At 38.2% G+C, this 26,317-nt stretch overlaps 1 protein-coding gene and 2 pseudogenes across 1 annotated transcript in view; 1 reads left to right on the top strand and 2 right to left on the bottom strand.

The window, feature by feature from the left end:
* The window catches only part of LOC135272898 (dynein axonemal heavy chain 6-like), a 42,561-nt pseudogene extending 25,294 nt beyond the window's left edge, over positions 1-17,267 (bottom strand).
* A 1,463-nt stretch (positions 17,268-18,730) lies between these two features.
* LOC110569221 (dynein axonemal heavy chain 6-like) overlaps positions 18,731-26,317 on the bottom strand; it is a 208,451-nt gene continuing 200,864 nt past the window's right edge. The window contains exon 53 of the mRNA XM_064371611.1: positions 18,731-19,052. Coding sequence (XP_064227681.1) covers positions 18,875-19,052 — 178 coding nt within the window. The 3' untranslated portion in view covers positions 18,731-18,874. The remainder of the gene's footprint in view (positions 19,053-26,317) is intronic.
* LOC135272869 (L-lactate dehydrogenase A chain-like) lies at positions 22,652-23,599 on the top strand (annotated as a pseudogene).

Consider the following 26,317-nt stretch of genomic DNA (forward strand, 5'->3'; position numbering starts at 1 on the left):
TGAATTACATTTATTGATTTGTATGTTGAACCATCCTTGCATCCCAAGAATAAAGCCCACTTGATTGTGGTGGATTATCCTTTTGGCGTGCTATTGGATTAGATTTCCCAGTATTTTGTTGAGGATTTTTGAGTTTATGTTCATCAGGGTTATTGGCTTGTAGTTTTCTCTTTTGGTTGTGTCTTTGATTTCATAGAATAAGTTAGGGAGGAATCCCTCCTCTTTGATTTTTTGGAATAATTTCCAAAGGATTGGTACTAGCTCTTCTTTGTACATCTGATAGAATTTGTCTGTGAATTCATCTGGTCCAAAACTTGTTTTGATTGGTAGGTTTTTTTAAATTGCTGATTCAATTTTGTAACTTATTATTGATCTGTTTAGGTTTCTATTTCTTTCTGGTTCAATCTTGGGAGGCTGTGTATTTCCAAGAGTTTATTCATTTCCTTTAGGTTTTCTAGTTTGTGCACATAAACATATTTGTAGTAGTCTCTGAGGATCTTTTATGTTTTTGTGGGAGCAGTTATTAGGTCACATTGTCATTTCTAATTGTGCTTATTTGTATCTTTTTTTCTTTGTTAATCTAGCTAACAGTTTATCAATCTTTTTTAACTTTCCAATGAGCTAACTTTTGTTGTTGTCGACCTTTGTATGCTTTTTTCTTTTTGGTTCCAATTTCATTTAGTTCTGTTCTGATTTTAGTTATTTCTTTTCTTCTGCAAGCTTGAGTTTAGGTTGTTCTTGTTTTTCTAATTCCTTTGGGTGCAACATTAGGTTGTTAATTTGAGATCTTTCTATTAATATCTTCTTGATGCAGGTAGTTAGCGTCATAAACTTTCCTCATAACACTGTTTTTGTTGCATCTCAGAGCTTTTGGTATCTTGTCTGTATTTTCACTTGTTTCAAAGAATTTTTAGATTTTTGCCTTGATTTCTTTGTTTACTCAAAAGTCATTCAGGAGCATGTTGTTTAGTTTCCATGTATTTGTGTGGTTTTGAGAGTTCCTCTTGGTATTGATTTCTAATTATATTCCACTGTGTTCTGAGAAGACACTTGGTATGATTTTAATTTTTTAAATTTGTTGAGACTTGCCTTATGACCAAGCATATGGTCAATATTAGAGTATGTTTTGGGTGCAGATGAGAAGAATGTATATTCTGTAGTTATTGGTGGAATATTCTGTAGATGTCTATTAGGTCCAATTAGTCAAGGATTGAATTTAAGTCCAGAATTTCTTTGTTAGTTTTTTTCCTTGATGATCTGTCTGATGTTGTCAGTGGAGTGTTGAAGTTCCCCTACCCTCTGTCCCTCTGGTTATTGTGTGGCTGTAGAAGTCTTTTCTTAGGTAGAAGTAATTATAAGTCTGGATGTTCCAATGTTGGGAGCATATATAGTTAGGATCATTAAATCTTCTTGAATTGAACTCTTTATCATTATATCATGCCCTCTTTGTCCTTTTTTACTGTCGTTAGTTTATCATGCCCTCTTTGTCCTTTTTTACTGTCGTTAGTTTACAGTCTGATTTTTCTGATGCAAGAATAGCATCCTCTGATCTTTTTCATTTTATTTCCATGATAGATCTTTTTCCATCTCTTTACTTTGAGCCTATAGTTGTCATTACATATGAGATGGGTCTCTTGAAGACAGCAGAAAGATGGGTCTTGTTTTTTTAATCCAATTTGCCATTTTATGTCTTTTAAGTAGAATGTTTAGGTCATTTATATTCAGGTTAATATTGATATGTGAGGTTTTGTTTCTGTTGTGGTGTTGTTTCTATTGTGGTGCTGAAGTTCTTGTGCTGATTCCTTCTCATCTGAAGGAGCTGATGCTTTTTTTTTTTTTAATTCACTGTTGTTTGGATGGAGTTTGACTTTTTATTCTTTTTTTTCCTGGAGGGTATGACTGTGGTATATGTTATGCACAATCAGTTGGCTTTGTTTCTGGATGCCTTCAGAGGGCCAACGGTCTATATGGATTCTTTGGTTACATATAGGTTCATGCAGTGTGTTCGAGAGGCATTGCCTGTAGCAATGTTATTTTTGTTTGGTATTGTAATTCAGGCTGTAGTCCAGTAAATGGTGCTTAAAAGAGCCAGTACATAGGCTCTTAGCCACAATAGCCCTCAGTGGGGGTGGAGGCACCAGAGAAGTGCAAAAAGCATGCTCTTCCAGCTCACAGTTACCTTCAGCAGGGTTGGGTCCAATGGAGAATCACAGAGAAGCAGCTTACTGCAGTATACACACTTACCAGGCTCCAACAGGGAGAGCTCCAATGGGAAGGCAGGGGAGGGTGGAAAATGAGAGATGGTCCCTCTTTAAGTCCATTCCTAGGCCTTGGTGGTGTCCCTTTCAGTGGCTGGCATCACACCCCTATATACTTTGTCCCAAGTGGGGCTTTGATGGAGTGCGCTCCCTCCTTTCCTAGGGGTGGTTTGCACCAAAGACTAAGTCTCTAGATGACCCTTTACTCCTTAGGTAACTGCCTGTCTCCTGTGCTTGCCAAAGTTAGAGTGAGTTGTGGAGTATTTCTGCAGGCGGTTTGGTGATGCAGTGGTTCAAAGGTGGAGGCTCCCTGGACAGGGTAGTGGCACTGCTGGTGTACAACCAATATGGCATCAACTGCCTAGGTCTCAACCCAGTGGATGGCTGTGGGACCTGCCCAGCTCATGCTCCCTGACCTTGTGGGTCTCCCTCCAGTCTCTGCCCAGATAGCAGGACCAACCAGCTAGGCTTGTCCCAAGCCATTTGTGTCCAGATCACTAAGCCAGCTCAGGCATTGTGGGCCATGAAACTTCATAAGGGAGAAGTGGTGGCTGTTAGGCCATGCCTGTCTTGGTCCAGTCTTGAAAAAGGAGGGGTGACCATCTCTCATGCTGGCACACAAATCTGTGTCATACTCTTCTTTGTGTTCTGACAGTGGGGCTTCTCCCCTACTTGAGCTCAGGCCACAGATATCAACTTGATATCCTGGGTGGTGTGCTTGTGTCCTGGGGAGTTGGGAAAATTGCGGATTTTTCCTTTGGCCTCTAGGTGTCAAGCACTCGCTGTGATGGAGGTGGTAAACTACTCCTGGGTTGCCAATAAAACACTCAGGCAGGGCTGTGGAGGCTGTGCTGTGGGCACTCTCCTGCAGGAGCAGCCTCACAGGTGGTCTTGAGAGGGACCAATAGGCAAAGAGGTGCATGGATTAGGGCCTGTAGCAATGGTGGTGGGGTCTGTCTTGAGGTATGAGCATGCCCAGGCCCTGCTCTTTCCTGGCCTGGCAGACAGCAGGAGCTACAGCCACTCAGTGTAACATGGAGAGCCTTGGGGGATGAGTGTCTGTGGTCATATTACCTTACAGCTGCACAGCATAGCCAAGCCTTCTAGGCTCTGTGTAGGTTCAAACTGTGCCTCTGCTTATTCTTTGGGCAGTTCTGCTTGCCAGTCCAAAGGTGTGTGGGGGTCATGGGAACTCCTGTGATAGGGTCTCAGCAGTCCATGGCAGGAATGTGGTGCCCTGGGGTTTCTTCACTGACTTCTTCTTTAGGTCCAGTCCAAGTCCAGGGGCTGGTTCTGGTGCCTGGTGACCCCAAGCAGGCCTAGGTCATAGGAGAGCCTTGAGTGCATGCTGAAGAGAGACTACCCTTAGGTAATGGTGCATCCTCACAAGTTCTTACGTAGAGGAGTAAAACAACCCAGTTTGCTCTGGGTTATGATGTGGTACTGTGACCATGCTTTTAATAAACAGTGTTTTAATTTACCTGCTTTGGACATTTGTCACTGTACTTTTATAATTGAATCATGTATGGATCCACAAACCTTTGTGTAATATGACACAAATGTGCCCAGCCTGGTGGAAGAAGGGCAAAGAAAGACAGTTATATTATTATTGAAATCCTCATGTAATTGTTGGACTGTGATTAGGTAGATTATGGATGAACTAGGCAGAAGGCCTGGAGATGGAGGGGCTTTGCCAGTGACAGGAAAAATGCATGATGGTCTTAGGATTCTGTGAAGGATCCAGAGGGACCAGACTAAATTGGAACCAAATGTTGAAATCAAGGTGAAACAATTATTTTATTTGTTTATTTAGGAAGATCATAATTACCAGAGTGAGTAGATGTGATTATTGATGTTTCGAGTTTATATACACAACATAAATATGTATTTTAAGAGGAAAGGCCACATACCTGGAAGACTAGATTGGCATTTTCATGCATTCCAAAAATTTCTGGGTCATCAATCAAAGGCAGATTTTCAATGTAGTCCTGAAACTCTTGCAGGCTGTCAGTCATGGGTGCAAAATAGATGCCTGTTATTAAAAACACAGAAGACAAATATGTCTCAAATAGACTGGCTTTGTACTGCCGAGTTTGATTCTTCTTTGCACGGTGCAGATGGTGTTTGCAATCAGCTGCCTCATTTAGAAAGGGGGATTGTTTTTCCTAAGTTTTCATTGCTGTGTCTAGTTTTGCTACCTTTTCTTCAGGCCTTGAGAATCTGATTACTGTCCTAACTTTTCAGATGTCTTCTCCAGAGCATTTAAAGATGTTGAGAATCCAGGGATATGCTGCTGAAAGGGGTATCTTATGAAGGTCTCCACATTTATGTTGAAAGGTGTAACTTATCAAGGGCTTAAATTTATGCTTGTGTTAGAGATTGCTTTCATGTTTGTTTGATAAACAACAACAGCCCTCTCCAATTCCCCAAACCAAAAGCTACATTTGCCAAACATTGAATTCTAGGGTTATTCAACTATCTATAGTGATTGCAGGAAAAACAGTTGAATCTTTATTTTTTTTTTGAGACACAGTTTGCTTGTCGCGCAGCTGGAGTGCAATGCAATGGCATGATCTTGGCTCACCGCAACCTCTGTCTCCCAGGTTGAAGTGATTCTCCTGCCCCAGCCTCCCGAATAGCTGGGATTACGGGCCACTACACCAGCTAATTTTTGTATTTTTAGAAGAGATGGGGTTTTACCATCTTGGCCAGGCTGGTCTCAAACTGCTGACCTCAGGTGATCCACCTGCCTTGGCCTCCCAAAATGCTGGGATTACAAGCATGAGCCACCATGCCTAGCCTACAGTTGAATCTTATCAGCTTTGACTGATGCTCAGTGGTAGGAGCTTTTATGAACTTGTACTAATCAAGTTGCTCCTTCCAAGGGGATCAACACTCAGGACAATTAATCTGTTTGCTGTCTGACTCACAATGAGCTATCACCGACTCACAGATCTGGTTTTTACTCAACTTACTGTAATAGACATTTTGTTTTCTTTATTTTTAAAAAAACTTTTATATAATAATAATCATAATATTTATTATTATTTAGAGACTTGGTCTTTTAATGTTGCCCAGGCTGGAATTGAATTCCTGAGCTCAAGTGATTCTCCCACCTCAGCCTCCTGAGTATCTGGGACCATAGACATGTGCCACCATGTCTGAATGTTTTATTTGATTATATTCAAAATATACTAGAATATAACATTGAAAACACATTTAGACACAATGCAATAAATTTTAAAATCAAATAACTGAAAGTAGTTACCACACACTATGTATCTCTGTGACTACTATCAAACTCGCTCTGAAGGTGATCAAGCATGGGATAGGGTGTGGCCAGAACAGGGTTGTGGAGACCAGACACAGACAGCCATTGGATGGAAAACTGAGAGATGCTCTCAACGGCTTCTTGGGAAAGTCCTTTTCTGTAATACTGAAAAGTCATTCACCTGATTCAGAGTATTTATAATCTTCTTCTAATGTCTCAGGAGAAAAAAATCTTTTCAAGATAGTACGAAGGCATCTTTGATCCCAGGTGTCTGTGACTCTACCACCATAAGTAATTTCACCTGAAAAGGAATTTGTATTTTGAAATTATTACTGTTTTTTAAAAAATTGATAGGCATACCCAATTTTTAAATTGTAATGTTTATATATACATTTATTTGGTACTGAAAATGGAACGCACACATCAGAATTTCCTTCCACCACCCCATCAAAGATAATAAAAGTCAATTTTTGAAAAATAGAAAAAATCTACTATATGTATGCTACCCTTATTATTTTGCTGTTTTAGTTTTCAGAAACTAAAGCCACTGCACTCTATTTACCTATTTCTTTTTTCTTTTTGTTCTTTTGCTTTGAAATATTGATTTTAAATCTTATCATTGATTGCAATATTCTAAAACATACACACTTTCCATCAAACAGTGCTTCTTTTGGAGCCAATGAGTAAAATGGAATCTAGTAGCAAGGCATTCAAGCTCTATACATTCCTTATAAATTACTGCTATCAAAGTTAAAAGGAAAGATAGATTCAAAATGAAAGGGAAAACTCACTTCATAGTAATTATAAGGAATTATAACTGGTTGGTATCCCATCTCTCTTTCCAAAGAGAAGCTACTTTCCATGTACTCCATTGTCATTCCAAAATTATGTGTAGCAAGGAAGCACACTGGAATCTGTTGCTGATATAATTTCTTTAATATTCCAGATCCATTGCTACAATTCACCATTCACCACTGTTGTGTTCCTGGAAGGATTTCACCTGTGATACCAACACTGTCAACTTCTGAATCCTCCAACTGTCGATCCATTCTCATCTCTATTTCTTCCATCATGTCAGGAAGAAAAAATAATTTTTTCTTTCTCTTTCAAGCTGAGATGATTGGTTGGGAGAAAGTTATTTCAGTCTTTGGAATCACAATAATTTATTTCTTCCAAGACTGCAATGTCCTTATGTGCACATCCTGTAGGGATGCCTGTCTTCCCTCTCCTGTTGGAGTACCTCTCGTCAGTCTTGCTAGATTAGCCACTAAAGGAGAAGGGAGGGGAAGTAGGTACCAGGGCTGATGGTTAAGTTGCTGAATCCTTGTATTAGCAATTCCAAGAGGTAAAAAGATGTTCTGTACCTTCCTGAGAATATTCTTCAGTGACCCTCTGGGAAATCTTGGAAGACAAAATTGGGTTAAATCTCTGTCATGGGTCCATCTAATATGGGCCTAACTTGAAGCTCCTCTTGGGTCCTTGTCACCGGAACATAAAGCTCTAGTGTCTCTAATTGCATGATGATGTCAGGGAAAGAAGGGTGTCTTAACATATATTATTCTAAAATAAGTTTCCAACTAAAGTATCTGCATTTTGACAAGCAGTACAGAAATGTTTTCCTTACAAATCAACAGATTTTGTGCTTCTCCATCCAGATTTGACTTTATCCTATTTCTTGGGTCAAACTGAGTAAACAAGGAACTCTGTCATTTTGACTCAGGGTAGATGACTCACAGCTCACTTTCAAGAAGGAGTCTTCTGGCTTTGGTCTTCTCAGAAGAGGGACCATGGTTGTATGCATGCACGTGTACTGGTGTCTGTGTGTGGCGTTAACCATCTATGCCACTGCCTGGTCTGGCCCCAGCATCATGGTTCCTATGGGTCCCACTGCAGAACTCAACATAGGGGCTTCCCCCTTCTCTTCTTTTCCCATCCCTGTGGGCTGGGTCAGGGATGGTTCAATAAAAACTGGAGAGGCCTGAGGTTTGACTTTGTCTTTGTCAACTTTGAGCTCAGATCCACCCCTAATACCACTCCTGGATGTATGTATTGCTGCAACCTACACTACAAAATCTGAAGGTCCTCCTCCAATCCCAAATACCTTCCAGTATTTAAAGCCTCCTAAGTATTTCTCTGTTTATTCTCTCCTGTCTAGTTTCTCCACTGGTATTGACATACCTCCATGTTCAATCCCTCATTTTGCTTTTATTACAGCTTTGTGAATTGTTGCACCTCTCCCAGTCTAAAAGACCATAATTGCTAACCAGTGTTTGTAAGTTACAGCAAAATTTATTAGCAAGACACGTAGGTCTTTCAAGATTTGCCCGCAGCTTATCTTTTTAGTGTTGTCGAAGACACAACTGCCCTCCAAACACACCTCCTCTTTTGGAGCTACTAACTATTTCTCTAGTAGTGCCATGTCCCACACACTGTTGGCCTCCCCTAATCCCCACACCTTATTTGAGGTATAATTGGTATTCAAAAAACTGCACATAATTCATGTATACAATTTAGTGAGTTTTGACATATGTATATACTTATGTTGCTATGGCACATAGCATATGGCAAACATATCCATCACCTCCAACAATTTCTTCATGCCCTCCACTGTTTTTGTGGTTAGAATACTTAACATGAAATCTACCCTCTTGACAAATTTTAAAGTACAAAATACCTTATGATTAACTGTAAATGCTATATTGTACAACAGATCTCCATAACTTACTCATCTTGTGTAACTCTAATTTTATACTAATTGAACAACAACTCCCCATTTTCCTCCTCCCTCTATCCTGTGATAGCCACCATTCTCTTGTCCACTTCTAGACTTTTGATGATTACAGATGCTTCATATAAGAGGAATCACGCAGTATTTGTCTTTCTGTGACTAGCTTATTTCACTTAGCATATAGCATAATGTCTATTAGGTCCATCTATGCTGTCACAAATGGTAGGATTTCTTTCTTTTTAAAGGATAAATAGTATTCCATTTTATGTAATTACTATACTTTCTTTATCCATTTATATGTTGATGGGCATTTGGGTTGTTTCCATATATTGGCTACTATGAATGATTCATTATCTCCATCAGCTTTTGGTAGGCAGAGACTATGTCATCTTTGATATCCAGCATCTATCGTAATAGTACTAACCAGTATTTTCTGAATTAATCCATAAACAAATGCCTAAAAAACTCACCAGTAGCAAGTATTGCCACCTGCATAAAGCATTGTCTTTTCACTCCTATCTTTTTTTAAAAACAGTTTCAATGAGATATAATTAAAAACATAACAAAATGCACATATAACAGATATATGTAAAAGAATATATATTGAATATATATCTATTCTTATAGATATTACATATATATAATTTATTATTTTTTAAAATTTATAGAGTTGTCCAGTCATCATTACAATCTAATTTTAGAACATTTCCATTTCCCCATCAAAAGAAATATTGTGCTCATTTGCTGTCACTCCTCATGTCTACTCCTTGTCCTATGCAACCCCTGAACTACTTTCCATCCCTATAGATTTGACTTATCTGGAAATTTCATATAAATAGAATTGTACTTGTGGTCTTTTGTGTCTGACTTCTTTTACTTAGCATAATGTTTTTGAGGTTTATTTATGTTGTTGTATGTATCAGTACTTTATTCTTTTTTATGGTGAAATAAGATTCTATTTATGGATATGCCATATTTTACTTAGCCATTCACCAGTTAATGGACATTTTTGGACATTATGAACAAAGCTGTTATGAACATTTGTGCACACGTTTTTGTGAGGATATATGTTTTACTTTTTCCTAAGTACTTATTTATGAGTAGAATTGCTAAGTCATTTGGCAACTCTATTTAAATTTTTTTTTCAAAGCAGCAGGACAATTTTACATTGCCACCAGAAGCATACGAGGGTTCCAATTTTTCCATATGTTCACCAGTATTTGTTATTGTCTTTTTAAAATTATAGTCATTCTAGTAGGTGTGAAGTGGCATTTAATTAGAGATTTAACTTTCATTTCCCTCATGACAAATTGAGTGTCTTCGCATGTGCTTACTGGGCATTTGTGCATCTTCTTTGGTGAAATGTCTATTCAAATCAAATCTTCAACCATTTTAATATTGAGTTATTTTTCTTATTATTGAGTTGTAAGAGATTTTTATATACTTTGGATACAAGTCCCTTATCACATGTATGATTTGCAAATATTTTCTCTCAGTCTGTGTCTTGCCTTTTCACTTTCTTGATGGTGTGTGTTGACATGTTGAAGTTTTAGATGTTGATGAAGTCCAATGTATTTTCTTTTTTGTGTCATGTCTTGGAAGTCAATGACTAACCCCAAGTCACAATTTACTCCAAAGCTTTCTTCTAAGAGATTTACCTTTATCTATTAATTGTAGGTCTGTCACCCATTTTGAATTAATTTTTGTGCATGGTATAAGATAAGGGTCCAAATTTATCCTTTTGTAGAAGGACACCCAATTGCCCCAGCATCATGTGTTGAAAAGACTATCCTTCCCCTATGGAATTGTCTTGTCACCTTTGTTGAAAATCAGTGGTCATAAATATAAGGGTCACTTTTGGATATTCTCAATTCTATTCAATTGATTTGTAAGTTTATTCTTTTTTTAAAAAAATATAGATGCTATTTCTCAACACAAGCTCCATCAATTCAAGTTATTTTTGTAAGCAATGAAACCAGCCATTCAGTCCATCCCTAAAGAACTGATGGTCCTGGGAGTTTAACCATGTCACTGCAGTCTTTTTTTTCTACCTTAACCAAAGAAAAATGGGTGCTCTTTAACGAAATTTTAGTATTAGGAAACACAGAAGTCAGAGGGAGCCAAATTAGGTCTGTAAGGTGAATATCTAATAATTTCCCATAAAAACTCTTGTGAAAGTGTTCTAGTTTGATGAGAGGCCTGAATAGCATTGTTGGAGTAGAGAAGGACTCTCTGGTGAATGTTCTTAGGAATTTTTCTGTTAAAGCTTTGGCTAACTTTTTCAAAACACTCTCATAATAAGCAGATGTTATCATTCTTTGGCTCTCCAGAAAGTCAAGAAGCAAAATGCCTTGAGCATTCCAAAAAACTGTTGCCATGAGCTTTGTTCTTGACTAGTCTGCTTTTGCTTTGACTAGACCACTTCTATCCCTTGGTAGCCATTGCTTTGATTGTGCTTTGTTTTCAGGATTGTACTGGTAAAGTCATGTTCCATCTCCTATTATAATTCTTCAAAGAAATGCTTCAGGATCTTGACTGCACTTGTTTCAATTTCCATTGAGAGCTTTGCTCTTGTCTGCCTCTGATCTGGTTTTAAGAGTTTTGGCACCTATTGAGTGGAAAGTTTGCTCAACTTTAATTTTAGTTGAAATTGTGTCAAATGAACCTATTGAGATATCTATGGTGTTGGCTGTTGTTTCTGCTGTTAATTGCTGGTGCTCTTCAGTGAGGGCATGAACAAGCTTAATTTTTTCTTTGCAAATCAATGTGGATGGCCTGCTGCTGTGAGCTTCATCTTCAACACTGTCTTGGCCCTTCTTAAAACTAGTTATCCATTTATAAACTGCTACTGATTTATTTGGGGCATTGTCCCTATAAAGTTTTTGTAAAGTATCAATATTTCACCATTCTACCACACAAGATTCACCATAAATTTGACACTTTTTCTGCTTCAATTTTAGCAGAATTGATGTTGCACTGACAGGGTCTCATTGCAAATTGATGTCTTATTCTTCTTAGTGCCTCAAACTAGATCCAGAAACAGAATTTTCAACACAGATTGAAGATCCAAAATTTTAAAAACTGGAACACCTTTTAAAATTTTCCCATAAAATCAGTCTTATTTACAGAAGTACTTGGGATATTTGTTGCTGAGATTTCTTGTTTTCTTCAGCACAATTGTTTGACCGTTCTGAGACTCTTCTGACCAAGACTAGGTGCTGGCCTGGAGGGAACAGTGGATGGGTGCCACATAAAAATAAATTGACCCGATAAATGCTCTGCTCCCTTCATGCCAGAAACAAGAAATGTGATAGAGCTATCACCACCACCGCCAAGTCAAAATCTATGTCTATTCTTATGCCAGTGCCACAATGACTTGTTATAACTTTGTAGTAAGTTTTGAAATTGGGAAACATAACTCTTTTGACTTCATTCTTTTTTTTTAAGATTGTTTTTGCCACTTGAGGTCCTTCAGATTTTCATAATCAGCTTATCAATTTCTGCAACAAGCCAGATGCTCTGGGTGTAACAGTCTTCTGTTACATAGGGATTGCATTAAATCTATAGATTGGTCTGGCAAATTACTTTTTACCTCCCCAATTACTTTCATAGCAGTAGAGACTGAGGTAACCTGAAACATTGAGGGTTGTAGGAGAGGGAGAAAGAAAAGGATAATAAGAAACAGGAAAATTCAGGGTAAGCAGAGGATACCAGAGAACAATTTTGCCTACCTTACCACTGTGTAAAGCAATTTTGGCCTCATTGGGATGGCTTGGGGCAGGAGTATAAAGTAACCTCCCAAATTCCAAGCCTTTCCCCATTGGTCCACTCTGGGGAATGGTCCTAATCTATTTTTACTGTTATTTTGCTGCCTCCATCTCAAATATGTTTTAACGTTGCATTTTGCCTTTTTGGTTCTAGATTAGCTGATATCCTTCTGCTGTTCTTCATTTCCCTTACTTGCCAATGAAAATCATCCATTTCCTTTCTGTCCCTGTTCAGAGCTCCTCCTTCCCCCACTTCCCGGTACAAATATCCTCTTCCTTACTACTTGAGCCCACATGGTCCAAATTGGTTCTATTTTTGGCAACAAGATCCCTATGTAGTCACAGTTAATATTTACCAAAAATTTAATTTCTGAAAGATTTTTCCTTTTTCACAGGTATATCTGAATTAATAGGTCTCTACCAGTTAATTAATGCTTAGGTTCTTTTGAATTTAAGATCATGGACTCTGGAGGCTATACTGCCTGGGTTCAAATCTTGGCCCCAGCACTTTGTAAATGGTGTGCCTTAGTTTTCTCATGTGTAACGGTGATAATAATAATCCTCATATTATAAGATTGTTATGAGGATTAAATCTGCTGATTCTTGGGAAGTGCTTAAAATAGTGCTTGGCATGTAGCAAGCATGATTTTTCCTATTACTACTTGAGAAAGCATCTGTCCCATTTTCTATGTGTGAATATTCTCATGATGTCCTTACATGTTCTTGTCACAATCTTATCTTCACACAGGGAACATCAAAAGTCATCATCACCACCATTAAACACTGGGGGAGGACATCCCATCTGTGTAAGGGCCAGGTGGGCATAAACAACAACTTTGTGGAACACAGCTGGAAGCCCTGGCTGCAAGGATGTACTCACCAGTAATGTAAATCAGTGCATCCCAGGGAATTTTTCCTTCTTTACAATAGAGGTTGAGGTTCAGTAAAGCACATTCCCTGTCACTGTCATTAAATTCATAGCAGATATTCCAACCAAGGGGGCCAAACTTCTTTCTCTCCTAGAATGAAAAATGAAAATGGTCTGAAATAAAATTTGATAATATTAATTTTGTGTAAAATGTTGAAAACTAAAAAGAAGTTTCCATTGAAATTGGGCATCCCTACTCTACAAAATCAGTAAAAATCATGTAGCTCAACTTCAGCTAGGCTTTCACCAAAGAGAGGAAGTACTTCTTCCTTCAATATTGGCTCCTCCTCATATTTCTAAAAGAAAATTTGCTATTACTAGAAATGTGATAGACCTGTTAAAAGAACATTTTTTAAAGCATTTTCTCATCAAAGGAGGAAAAAAAATTTCACCTATAGTCTTTTGGCATAAAAATACTGATATAATCTATCCATCTGGTGGAGAGAGCTATTCCCTACTGTTCTAAGGAGTCTGTCCATGGTTTTTTAATTATGCCACACACAGAATCATATTCCTTGTTTCATGACACACTATCATTAAATCCTCCCCCAACTTCCTTTGTCATCTCCCTATCCTACCTGCATTTCTTAAATTTGAAATTGATAATTGTGCCAGAGGATTGGTTCCAAGTTCCCTGCTCTTGATCTCAAAATTTTCCTAAAGCTTAAATTACCTCCTCATCTCAGCTGCTTTTGTTAGCAGAACAAGGGCCTCACACCCAGAACTCCTGACCCCAGCCTGTCAGACTTCCCCTTAGATCTTTTAACCTATTTATCTTATATCTTTGGCATCTTTTCTTTTTTCTTTTTCTTTTTTTTTTTTTGAGACAGAGTCTTGATCTGTCACCCAGGCTGGAGTGCAGTGGCATGAACACTGCTCATTCAGCCTTGACCTCCCAGCCTCAAGCAATCCTCCCACTTCAGCCTCCTGAGTAGCTGGGACTATAGGCATGTGCCACCATGCCTAGCTATTTTTAAAAAATTACTTGTAGAGACGGGGTTTCGCTACGTTGCCCAGACTGGTCTTGAACTCCTAGGCTCAAGCGATCTGCCCACGTTGGTCTCCCAAAGTGTTGGGATTACAAGCATGAGCCACTGCGCCCAGTCTGATTCATTCATTCATTCATTCATTCATTCATTCTCTGTAGACCACACATGTTTGAAAACCAGGAAGCTAATATAATAAATATGCCATCTAAAATATGTATTTGGAGAGTTAGAATTCAAGTACAAGGTTACAGGATGAATACCAGACCAAGCAGTGACATTTGAACAGAGGAAAGGAGACAGTGGTTCTGAGTTGAAGGTAATTTTTCAGGGAACTTGGGGCTTCAGTCATATTGGAGAAAGAGGCCGTTAAGGGACATAACCTCATTCAAAAGAACAGGTGAGAGTAAAGCTATTGTAAGAAAACAAAGAAGGACTTGATGACTGATAAAATATGTATGTACAAAGAGGAAGAATAAAAGCGATCTTTAAGTTCTGATTGTAGGTGATTGAGAGAATGGGACCACTGATTTTAGTAGAGTTTGGAGGGGAAGCAGATTTTGGGCAGGAGGCAGAGCTGAGGAAATCTATTTTGAGCTTGTTGAATTGAATTGAACCTGCTGCACTCATCCAAGTGATGGTATTCTGTAGGCAGATCAGATGAGAGGTGAGAGCTGAAGCTGTGAAATACTGAGGCAAGGGGAGTATAGAGATTGAAGGTTGAATTAAAACAACTTGAGTTCAGACACAGAATGGGGCCTTCAGCATTTGGCAATGACATTTACATGCTTTTACTTAATTCTTACTATCTATTTCATAATACACTTCTTTGTTGCTATTAAAAAGCAGAGTTGAGTGTACCTGAATAATTGCATGGAAGAAACAAATGCCAAATATTATTTGTCTCCATTTTTTTCCAAGTATATTTTCTTCAAAAAACGAAGGTGTCATTTCAGTAAATGCTCGTCTGATATTTGCACGTAAGCCTTTTGGAGGCTCATTGGTCACCTGGATTTAGATAGAATACACATGGCAGAGAGAGTGATTGTGTAGATTTGCATTATTTCTGAATAACACACATAGACTGAAGCCATTGAGAGGATGTAGATAGCTGATGTTCATGAAGAGGTGGGGACCATTCCTGGCATGTTCAAACCTGCTTTGAATCTTGCTCAGGCACAGTACAGGAAGAATAGGCAATGGCAGGGTTCTCAGGCCAACAGTGGTTGAACCACATGAACAAGAACCTCAGACACTTCCATTTGGTGTCCATTTTTTCTAAACCTAGGCCAGAAAGCATGCTTAGGGTTTCCTTATTGAATTTTGCATGATCCCGACATAGGGCATTGTCCCATAGTTTGTCCCCTGATGTCCTATGATATGGGGCAGGGAGGGAAGAAGTACCTCTTGTTCCTCATATGCAGAGGCTTGCCACAGATCATAAACTTCCGGCATTAAAATCCAGCAGCCACACTAGTATGGCTTGTAGGCCTCCTGTCTCTCAGATGCTGAAACATTCCCTTAACTCTGGAAGGAGTTCCTTTCTCATCACTCTGTACCCTTAACATTTTCTTGTGAGGGTGAGAGCTGGAAGAGTTGAACGACCAATAGGACTAGAATATGCAAGGCTGGGTTGGGAAATCGTTTCCCTGCTTGCTATAGGTGAAAGGTTACTGACCTCACTTCCACACCCTGGCCACACAGACCTCCACATGCGTCTGCGCAGGCTCTGGTCTCCCTGGAGGCACTAGGTGTATATTCTGAAACCAACCATTTCACATTGTTCCAACCATATGCATAAATTACCTTAACAGAATTTTGAAGAACTGTAGCAGGAAATGTATTACTAGGCATGGAGCTTAAAAAAAGTCGAAAAGTGTCCTTGATAGCACTACCTGTTTAAAAAAAAGATAAAACAACAAAAAAGAAAAATGTTTAGTTGGTAGTAGCACTTTTCTTTAAGAAATAATTATCCTAGAGAAGGAAAAAATGCTATAAGCTTTGTTTAAAGACCTAGTTAATCTCTTTCAAGTATATTGTAAACTGTTTTAAAATGGGAGTAAGATACGTTGTTTTAGAAACTTCATGGTAGGAGGGTTGGCAGTTTAGAAGCAGGCACATTTGGGTAAATAAATTAGAGACATATTAATCTTTAATACTTGCTGAACTATTAAGGGCCTTATCTTTGAAATGGGAAACACTTTCATTTGAAAAAGAGGGCAGTTATCGCCCAGGTATGTATTCTCATGAGGATTTTTTGACCGTTCAGTTTAACACAAGTTGCATGAAAATGGCCAAAAAGCCCTACTGAGAAGAGATTTCTCCCCTCAGTAGAAAATTTGCAAAGGAAACAAGGGAGCAAGGATATGGAGATATTCCATGCGTGGCATTAGCACGTTAAGTCAATGCACTTACTTTCTGAGCTATGGACAGAGGACCCAAGAAAGAATGAGCTCCACTGTAGGTTCAAAAAGCCAAAGTAAAGTTGGAAAAATCATTGCTTCCATCACAGGAAGACACAGGAATCATCCAAGGACAACTTCCTTGGCATTGTTTTTTAAGTACATATTATGCTGTTTCTCAAACGTGCTAGGCTGGCTCCCTCTCTAGGGCCTTTGCACTGGCTGTTCACTCAGACTTCCTTACTTTCTTCATGTCTTGGTCAAATATCACCTTCCCAAAGACGTCTACTCAGACTAAACCATTTAAAATTGCTATCTTCCTGGCACCTACTCACATCCCATCTCAATTTTTCTGATCCTCCTTACCTTACTCTCCTTTTTATTTTTTCCAAAGCACAACCATGTTCCACCATGCCATATACGTTACTTATTTAACATATGGTTTATTCATTGCCCGTCTTGCCCCAACTAGAATGGAAACTCTATGAGGACAAATATCTATGGCTGTTTTCTTCACCAGCATATCCTAGAAAAGTATATGGTACACAGTAGGTCCTTAATTATTTATGGAATGAATGACTGCAAATCAAAGCTGATTTCATGCTTCTTGGTTTGGCAACCTAAATTCATAAGCCATATTAAATGGCCCAAATTAAAAGTTAGTTCTATCAAATTCTAGAGCAACACTAACACTGCTTGCATAGTAAAAACTATTAGGCAAAGAAGTCAAACAACAACTAAAGTCTTAGGGCCAATGATTTCGGTAACCAAAAAAACAAAAGGAAGAAGGCCAGGTTTGGAGAAGCATTTTTTCCATACTTTTGTTCTTATAATTGCAAAAGCACCAAGATTCTTAACTTTCATAGACATCGTAGAATTTTAGGGCTGGACTAGAAAAGAATCTTAGAAATCATCTTAGTACAGGACTTTTCATGATGACATCATGTAGTCATTTTACAGCTGGGGAAACAGACCCAGAAAAAAGATACGATACGCACAGTCAGGAAGTGGTGGGGCAGAACTCTACAGAGGTGACAGGATTTCAAGTCCTGAGGTTTTATTTTATTTTTTCTTTTTCTTCCGTTTGTATTTTCAGCTTACTACCTGAACGTATTTTATTTCATACTGGTTCAAGTTAAACATCAAAACTTAAATGGTTAGGTTATAAATGATTATAGCAAGGGCCAGAAAAGGATTTTTCCATCCACTTAAGTTTAGTAATCACTTAAAATATACAAAAAACTTCAGCTGGCTTCATTAGCCCATCCAGTCTCCTTGAAGAACGGGCAAATGCTCTTGTTCTAGTTATAGTGAAGCTGAAAGGCATCTCCATATTCTGGAGGCTCATATAGTACCATCATAGCAAATTGCTTTTTTGATGCCTCTCTCGCATTTTTTTTCTTAATTATATTCCTAATCATCAGGGACCTATGACCAGTACTGAAGACCTCCTTGTCATTTCTCTTTAATTATTTAAATAGAAATAAGCCACAGGCTCAACAGGAAGCAGGCCATCTCTTATTTGACCATGAAAGAGTGGAAATAGTGGAAATTCTGAATGGTGGATGTCCTTACTTTTGTTGGAAGCAGCCTGCAGAAGGCTTGTCAGTGAGGGCAGGGGGCCAGGAAGTGAAGGGCCTTTAGGGAAAGGTTGCTAACCCCTGAGTTGGCTCAGTGACCAGTGCAGACTGGGGACTTTGTAAAGGAGCAGCTCTTCACTTTAACAAGTAGCACTAAGTAAAGTGATTTGCAAGATCATCTGCATAGCTCTCACCTTTCCAGAAAGCTTTCTGTAGTCAGGGCACGAAGGAAGGCCTCAGAGAAAGGGCTCTCTCTGGATATGCTTGTCTGGTGGTTCTCCCCCAGGGCTTCCCAGCAGAGTGGTAGGGTGGGACCCACACGATTTCTTACCAGTAAAATAGTACCTGAGGTTTTGGTTATTTTTATACTAACACTTTAAAATGAATAGATTCTAATTCCACTTATCTCTTTGCAGCCCATTATACTTTCTTGAATGGGCAAGAAAGTGGGGAGATAATAGCTAGTGCAAGCAACTATGAGTAATGCTGGGCACGCCCATGGGGTGGGTGTGGCTCTGAGACACATGTAAAGATTAGTTGTCATGTGGCTTACAGAGGATAAAAGACAGTAAAACACTACTCTAAGGGAATTGGTGGTAATTTGAACTCTGTTCCTTTACATTTCATATTTTATAGGGAAGGATTTAATTTCTTTTGTTTGTCCTAAGTATATTTTTCTGTTTCTTTTTATTATGCCAATAAGTAATATATTTCAAATTCAAATGACTTCTCATAGAAGGCAATAAGAAACAGAAATGATCCAGTGGATCCTAGCTTCAACTTGGACATCTGAAGACCTTTTTTCAAATCCTGGTTGTGTAAATTAGCTAAAACTGTCTAGATCTCAATTTCTCCTCTTAATATAGGGAAACACAATGCCTACGATAATGAATTACTATAAGGAATGAATTCAACAAGAAAAGGTTAACTAAAAATAATATCATTATGCAAGGGCTATGTGCTCAACACATCTGGATCTGTGAAGGTTTTAATGAGCTCTTCCATTGCCAACATCCAAGAAACAGCAAGATGGCAGTTTTGCAAAAATACCCAGTTTCCTGATTTCATTGCATCCTTGATCATTTTTTCAGCAATAGGTCCTTGTCCTTGCCCCAGTGAAACTGACTGCACCCTGAATTGAAAAGCAAAAACAAAATACTATCTTATGCTATTTTAAAGCAAAACTAATATCAAGAAATGTAAATACATTAGACTCTTGCTTAGGATATACGTACGTTTTGAATCCTCATTCCAATAGGAGTCCAAATATGTTTTTCTTATTTCTTGTTTTTAAAAACATTTTTACCATGACCCACAGAGAAAAGTATAAAAGCTGAATATACAGTTCTACAAATGATCACAAATCAATAACTGTGGTTGAGAAGAGAACTATGTTGATACCCCAGAGACATTTCTCCTATGCCTCTCTCCACCTTAACGATTTCCTCTTCCTTCTTCCCACAGGTAATCACTATCCTAACTTCTAACAGAACAATAGATCAATTTTTAAAAACTTAAAAAAATTACAGCCTAACACATATACAGAAAAATATATATTATTAGTATATGGATCAACGAATTCTCACAAAGCAAATGTGTACATGTACCACCACTCAGGTCAAAAAACAGTATCTTTCCTTATCCCAAAAGGCAAAAGCAGTTTTGAATTTGAATGCCATCGATTAATCACACAACATCTGTGAAAGCCAATGCTGGAAACTAGCTACAACTAAGGAACCTGTGCAAAGGTTGGCCCTCTGAAAGCACCCAGAAACAGTCAATGAACTGTATGCAACATACACCACAGTAGAATCGTCAAAGGAAAATAGGCATACAAAAATAAAAAGCCTCAGTGAAATGACAGCAACCTGAAAATGATAAATGCCAGTCCTTTGGATAATTAGGAGTCAGCACAAGAACTCTAGCAATTCAAAAAGCAGAGTGAAAAAATCAGAGTGTTTCCTTACCTCCGAAAAATTGCAGGCCGGGCGCAGTGGCTCACGCCTGTAATCCCAGCACTTTGTGAGGCCGAGGTGGGTGGATCACCCGGAGTTCGAGACCAGTGTTTCCAACATGGTGAAACCCGTCTCTACTTAAGAAATACAAAAATTAGCTGGGGATGGTGGCAAGTGCCTGTAATCCCACCTACTCAGGAGGCTGAGGCAGGAGACTCATTTGAACTCAGGAGGTGGAGGTTGCAGTGAGCCAAGACCATGCCATTGTACTCTAGCACTCTAGCCTGGGCAACAGAGTGAGATTCTGACTCAAAAAAAAAAAAAAAAAAAAAAAGATCGCAATGGATCCTACCAGATTGAAATGTCTGAAATGACAGACATAAAATTCAGAATCTAGATGACAAGGAAGCTCAATGAGATCCAAGAGAAAGTTGAAATCCAGTCCAAAGAAGCCAGTAAAATGATCCAAGAGTTGAAAGATGACATAGCTATATGAAGAAGAAACAAAACTGAACACTTGGAATTGAAAAATTCACTACTGGAATTTCAAAATACAACTGGAAGCCTTAACAACATACTAGGCCAAGTCAGAAAAAGAATTTCAGAGCTCAAAGACTGTTCCCTCAAAACAACCCAGTTAGGCAAAAATAAAGAAAAAAGAATTTAAAAAATGAACAAAGCCTACGAGAAATATGAGATTATGCAAAGACATAAAACCTATGCCATACTGGCATTCCTGAAAGAGGAGAAAAGGTAAACAACTTGGGTGACATATTTGAGAATATAGTCCATGAAAGTTTCCCCAATATTGCTAGAGAGGGACATGCAATTTCAAGAAATTCAGAGAAACCCTGGGAGATACTATATAAGATGACCATCCCCAAGACACATAGTTGTCAGACTTTCCATGATCAATATGAAAAAAAAATTCTTAAAGGCAGCTCAAGGAAAAGCCAGATCACTTACAAAGGTCATCCCATCAGGCTAAGAGCAGACTTTTCAGCAAAAACATTACAAGCCACAAGAGATAAGAGACCTATATTCAGCATTCCTAAAGAAAAGAAATTCCAGCCAACAATTTCTTATCCTATCAGACTAAGTTTCATAAGCAAAGGAGAAATAAAACCTTTTCCAGATAAGCAATTCCTAAGGCAATTCCTTGCAATTAGACCAGCATTACAAAAGATTCATAAGAGAGCTCTAAACACAGAAATGCAGGAGTGATACCTGCTACCACAAAGACACACTTAAGTCCAGAGCCCATAGACTCTATAAAGCAACTACACAATCAAGACTACAAAGCAACCAGCTAAAAACATCACAACAGGATCAAAACCTTACATATCAATATTAACCTTGGATATAAGTGGTCTAAACACCCCATTTAAGCGGCACAGAGTAGCAAGTTGGATAAAAAAAAAAAAAACCCAACCATCTGCTATCTTCAAGAGACCCATTTCTCATGTAACAAAATCCATAGGCTCAAAGTAAAGGGATAGAGAAAGATCTATCATGCAAAAGGAAAACAAGAGAGAAGGGGGTGACTATTCTTATATTGTAGAAATAAGACTAAATTGACAACAGTAAAAAAGAACAAAGAAAGGCATTACATAATGGTAATGGATTGAATTCAACAAAAAGACTTAACTATCCTAAATATAGACGCATCCAACATTGGAACATTCAGATTCATAAGACAACTACTTCAAGACCTGGAAAAGATTTGGAAAGCCACATCCTAATAGTGGGAGACTTCAACATCCCACGGACAGTGTTAGGCATTGAGGCAGAAAACTAAAAAAAAATTCTGGACATAAATTAGACACTTAATTAATTGGACCTAAGAGATAGCTATAGAATACTCCACCCATCAACCACAGAGTATACATTTTTCTCATCTGCATATGGAACATAGTCTAAGATCAACCACATGCTCAGCCATAATAGAGTTGATAGATTCAAAAAGATCAAAATCATACCAAGCATATTCTCAGACACCAGTGGAATTAAAATAGAAATCAATACCAAGATCTCTCAAAACCACACAATTAAGATGGAAACTAAACAACTTTCTTCTGAATGTCTTTTGGGTAAACAACAAATTAAGGCAGAAATAAAACACCTCTTTGAAATAAATGAAAGGAGAGAAATAATATACTGAAATCTCTGGGATGCAGCAAAAGCAGTGTTAATAGTTTACAGTGTGTCTGGGTGCAGGGCCTGTAATCCCAGCACTTTGGGAGGCTGAGGTGGAGGGCACTTAAACTGTTTGAGATCATCCTGGGCAACCTGGCAAAACCCTATCTCTACAAAAAATACAAAAATTAACCAAGCATGGAGGTATGTGCCTGCAGTCCTGGCTACCCAGGAGGTAGAGAAGGGAGGATCTCCTGAGCCTGGGGAGGTTGAGGCAGCAGTGAGCCATGATCACACCACTACAGTACAGCCTGGACAACAGAGTAAGACCTTGTCTCCAAAAAAAAAAAAAAAAAAATTTTATAGAGCTAAATGCCTACACTGAGAATTAGATTCACCATCTAACATTGCAATTAGAGGAACTAGAAAAACAAGAGCAAACAACTCTTCAAGTTAGCAGAAGAAAAGGAATAGGGATAAAAATCAGAGCAGAACTAAATGAAATTGAGACCCCCAAATCCATACAAAGAATTAATAAAACCAGGTGCTGGAGCTGTTGCCACGAGTCTGGATTTCACTGCTGTGCACCCCGATGCCTGCCTGATGTGCATTCCCAATTCTTTTTGGTTTCAAGTTCAATATGGCAACTCTCAAGGATCAGCTGATTCATAATCTTCTAAAGGAAGAACAGATCCCCCAGAATAAGATTACAGCTGTTGGGGTTGGCACATCCCAACCTGTGCCATGCCAACAAGTCCATGAAGGACTTGGCAGATGAACTTGCTCTTGTTGATGCCATGGAAGATAAATTGAAGGGAGAGATGATGGATCTCCAACATGGCAGCCTTTTCCTTAGAACACTGAAGATTGTTTCTGGGAAAGACTATAAACTCCAAGCTGGTCATTGGGCTAGGGCACAACAGCAAGAGGGAGAAAGCCATCTTAATTTGGTCTAGCGTAATGTGAACATCTTTAATTTCATCATTCTTAATGTAAAATACAGTCTGAACAGCAAGTTGCTTATTGTTTCAAATCCAGTAGATATCTTGACCTATGTGGCTTGGAAGATAAGTGGCTTTCCCCAAAACTATGTTACTGGAAGTGGTTGCAATCTGGATTCAGTCCAATTCCGTTACCTGATGGGGAAAGGCTGGGAGTTCACCCATTAAGCTGTCATGGGTGGGTCCTTGGGGAACATGGAGATTCTAGTGTGCCTGTATGGAGTGGAGTGAACGTTGCTGGTGTCTCCCTGAAGACTCTGTATCCTGATTTAGGGACTGATACAGACAAGGAACAGTGGAAAGAGTTTCACAAGTAGGTGGTTGAGAGTGCATACAAGGTAATCAAACTCAAACGCTACACATCCTGGGCCACTGGACTCTGTGGCAGATTTGGCAGAGAGTATAATGAAGAATCTTAGGGGGGTGCACCCAATTTCTACGATGATTAAGGGTCTCTATGGAATAAATGATGATGTCTTCCTTAGTGTTCCTTGCATTTTGGGACAGAATGGAATCTCAGACCTTGTGAAGAGACCTGTTTGAATAAGAGTGCAGATACACTTTGTGAGATCCAAAAAGAGCTGTGATTTTAAAGTCTTCTGATGTCATATCATTTCACTGTCTAGGCTACAACAGGATTTTAGTTGGAGGTTGTGCATGTTGTCTTTTTTATCTGATCTGTGATTAAAGCAGCAATATTTTAAGATGGACTGGGAAAAATATCTATTCCTGAAGTTAGAAATAGGAATGGCTTGTAAAATCCTACAGCTATATCCTGATGCTGGATGGTACCAATCTTGTGTAGTCCTCAACTGGTTACTGTGAAATAGTTCTACCACCTCTGAGGTACCACTGCCAATGCTGCACATGCTGCAGTTGCCCCTTGAGCCAGATGGATGCTTACCCTGTGTTATATACCCAATATCCGGCACAGACACAACAAAAATAAAAACTTCAGGCCAATATCCCTGATGAACATAGATGCAAAAATTCTCAACAAAATACTAGAAAAGTGAATCCAGCAGCATATAAAAAAGTTAATTCACCATGACCAAGTAGGTCTCATTCTGGGATGCAACGCTGGTTCAAAATACACAAATTAGTAAATGTGACTCAATCTTCCATGACAAACCCACAGCCACATCATACTGAATGGGCAAAAGCTGGAACCATTCCCCTTGAGAACTGGAACAAGACAAGGATTCCTACTCTCACCACTCCTTTTCAACATAGTACTAGAAATCATAGCCAAAGCAATCAGGCAAGAGAAAGAAATAGAAGGCATCCAAATAGGAAAATAAGAACTCATACTACCTTTCTTCTCCAACCATTTGATTCTGTAACTAGAAAACTAATAAACATCTTCAGTAAGTTTCAGGATACAAAACCAATGTACAAAAATAAATAGCATTTCTGTACAACAATAATATTTAAACTGAGAGCCAAATCAAGAAAGCAATGCCATTTACAACAGCCACAAAAAGAATAATACATCTAACCAAGGAGTTGAAAGATCTTTACAAGGAGGAATACAAAATACTACCAGAAGAAATAATAAATGACACAAACAAATGGAAAAGCATTCCATGCTCATTCCCTTGAAGAATCAATACTGTTAAAATGACCATACTGCCCAAAGTAATATACACATTCAAGACTATTCCTATCAAACTACCCATATTATTGCAAAACTATTCTAAAATTCATATATAACCAAAAAAGAATTGAAATGGCCAAAGCAATCCTGAACAAAAAGAACAAAGCTGGGGCATTACATTACCCAACTCCAAACCATACTATAAGGCTACAGTAACCAAAGCAGCATGGTACTGATACAAAAACAGACACATAGACCAATAGAACAGAATAAAGACCTCAGAAATAAAGCTGCACACCTATAGTCATCTCATCTTTGACAAAGTTGACATTAATAAGCAATGGGGAAAAGATTTTCTATTTAATCAATCATGTTGGGATAGGACAGCTGACTAGCTATATGCAGAAGAATGAAACTGGACTCTTATGTTTCACTACATAACAAAATTAACTCCAGATGGATTAAAGATTTAAATGTAAGACCTCAAACTATAAAAATCTTAGAAGATAATCCAGGAAATATCATTTTAGACATCAGCCTTGAAAAACAATTTATGATTAAGTCCTCCAAAGCAATTGCAACAAAAACAAAAATTGATACATGGGACCAAATTAAGTGAAAGACCTTCTGTTCAGGAAAAGAAACTATCAACAGGGTAAACACAACCTACAGAATGGGAGAAAATATGTATCTGAAGCAAATCTAATATTCAGAATCTATAAGGAACTTAATTCAACAAGCAAAAAACAACTTCATTAAAAAGTGGACAAAAGATATGAATAGACAATTCTCAAAAGAAGACATTCAGGTGTCCAAAAGCATATAAAAATGCTCAACATCACTAGTCATCAGAGAAATGAAAATAAAAACCACAGTGAGATACCATTTCACACCAATCAGAATGGCTATTATAAAAAAGTCAAAAATTAAGATAAGCTGGTGAGGGTGCATAGAAAAGGGAACACTTACACACTGTTGGTGTATAAACTACATTAGCTTACAATGTAAACTAATTCAGACACTTGGGAAAGCAGTTTGGAGATATATGAAAGAACTTAAAACAGAATTACCGTTCAACCCACACTGTTCCCATTAATGGGTATATATCCTAAAGAAAATCCATTGTTCCACTAAGGAAGACATATGCACTTGCGGTATTCATATTAGAAAAGATATTCAATCAATCTAGATTCTCTCATAATGGTGAATTGGATAAAGAAAATATAAACTATGGAATATGATGCAGCCACAAAGAGTAATAAAATCATGCCCTTTGCTGCAACATCGATGCAGCTTGAGGTCATTATTATAACTAAATTAACACAGAAATAGAAAACCAAATACCACATGTTCTCATTTATAGGGGAAGCTAAACATTGGGTACACATGGATGTAAAGATTGGAAAAATGGACACTGGAGACTACTAGATAGGGGAGGAGGAGAAGGTTGAAAAACTAACCATTGGGTATGATGCACACTACTTGAGTGACAGGATCATTTGTATCCAAACCTCAGCAATATGCAACATACACGTTAAAAAACCTAAGTCTCAAGTAAAAGTTGAAGTTTTAAAAAGTGAATAAAGTATTTTCTAATTTGCCTTGTGATTTCTTAAAAGTGTATCATTTAATTTCCATATATTTGTGAATTAGCCATATTTCCTTCTGTTATTTATCTCTAGTTTTTTTCTCTGTTTGAAAATATGCT

Source organism: Aotus nancymaae, unplaced genomic scaffold (assembly GCF_030222135.1).
Source record: "Aotus nancymaae isolate 86718 unplaced genomic scaffold, 86718_ANA_hifiasm-v0.15.2.pri h1tg000141l, whole genome shotgun sequence".
In the NCBI taxonomy this organism is placed as follows: Eukaryota; Metazoa; Chordata; class Mammalia; order Primates; family Aotidae; genus Aotus; species Aotus nancymaae.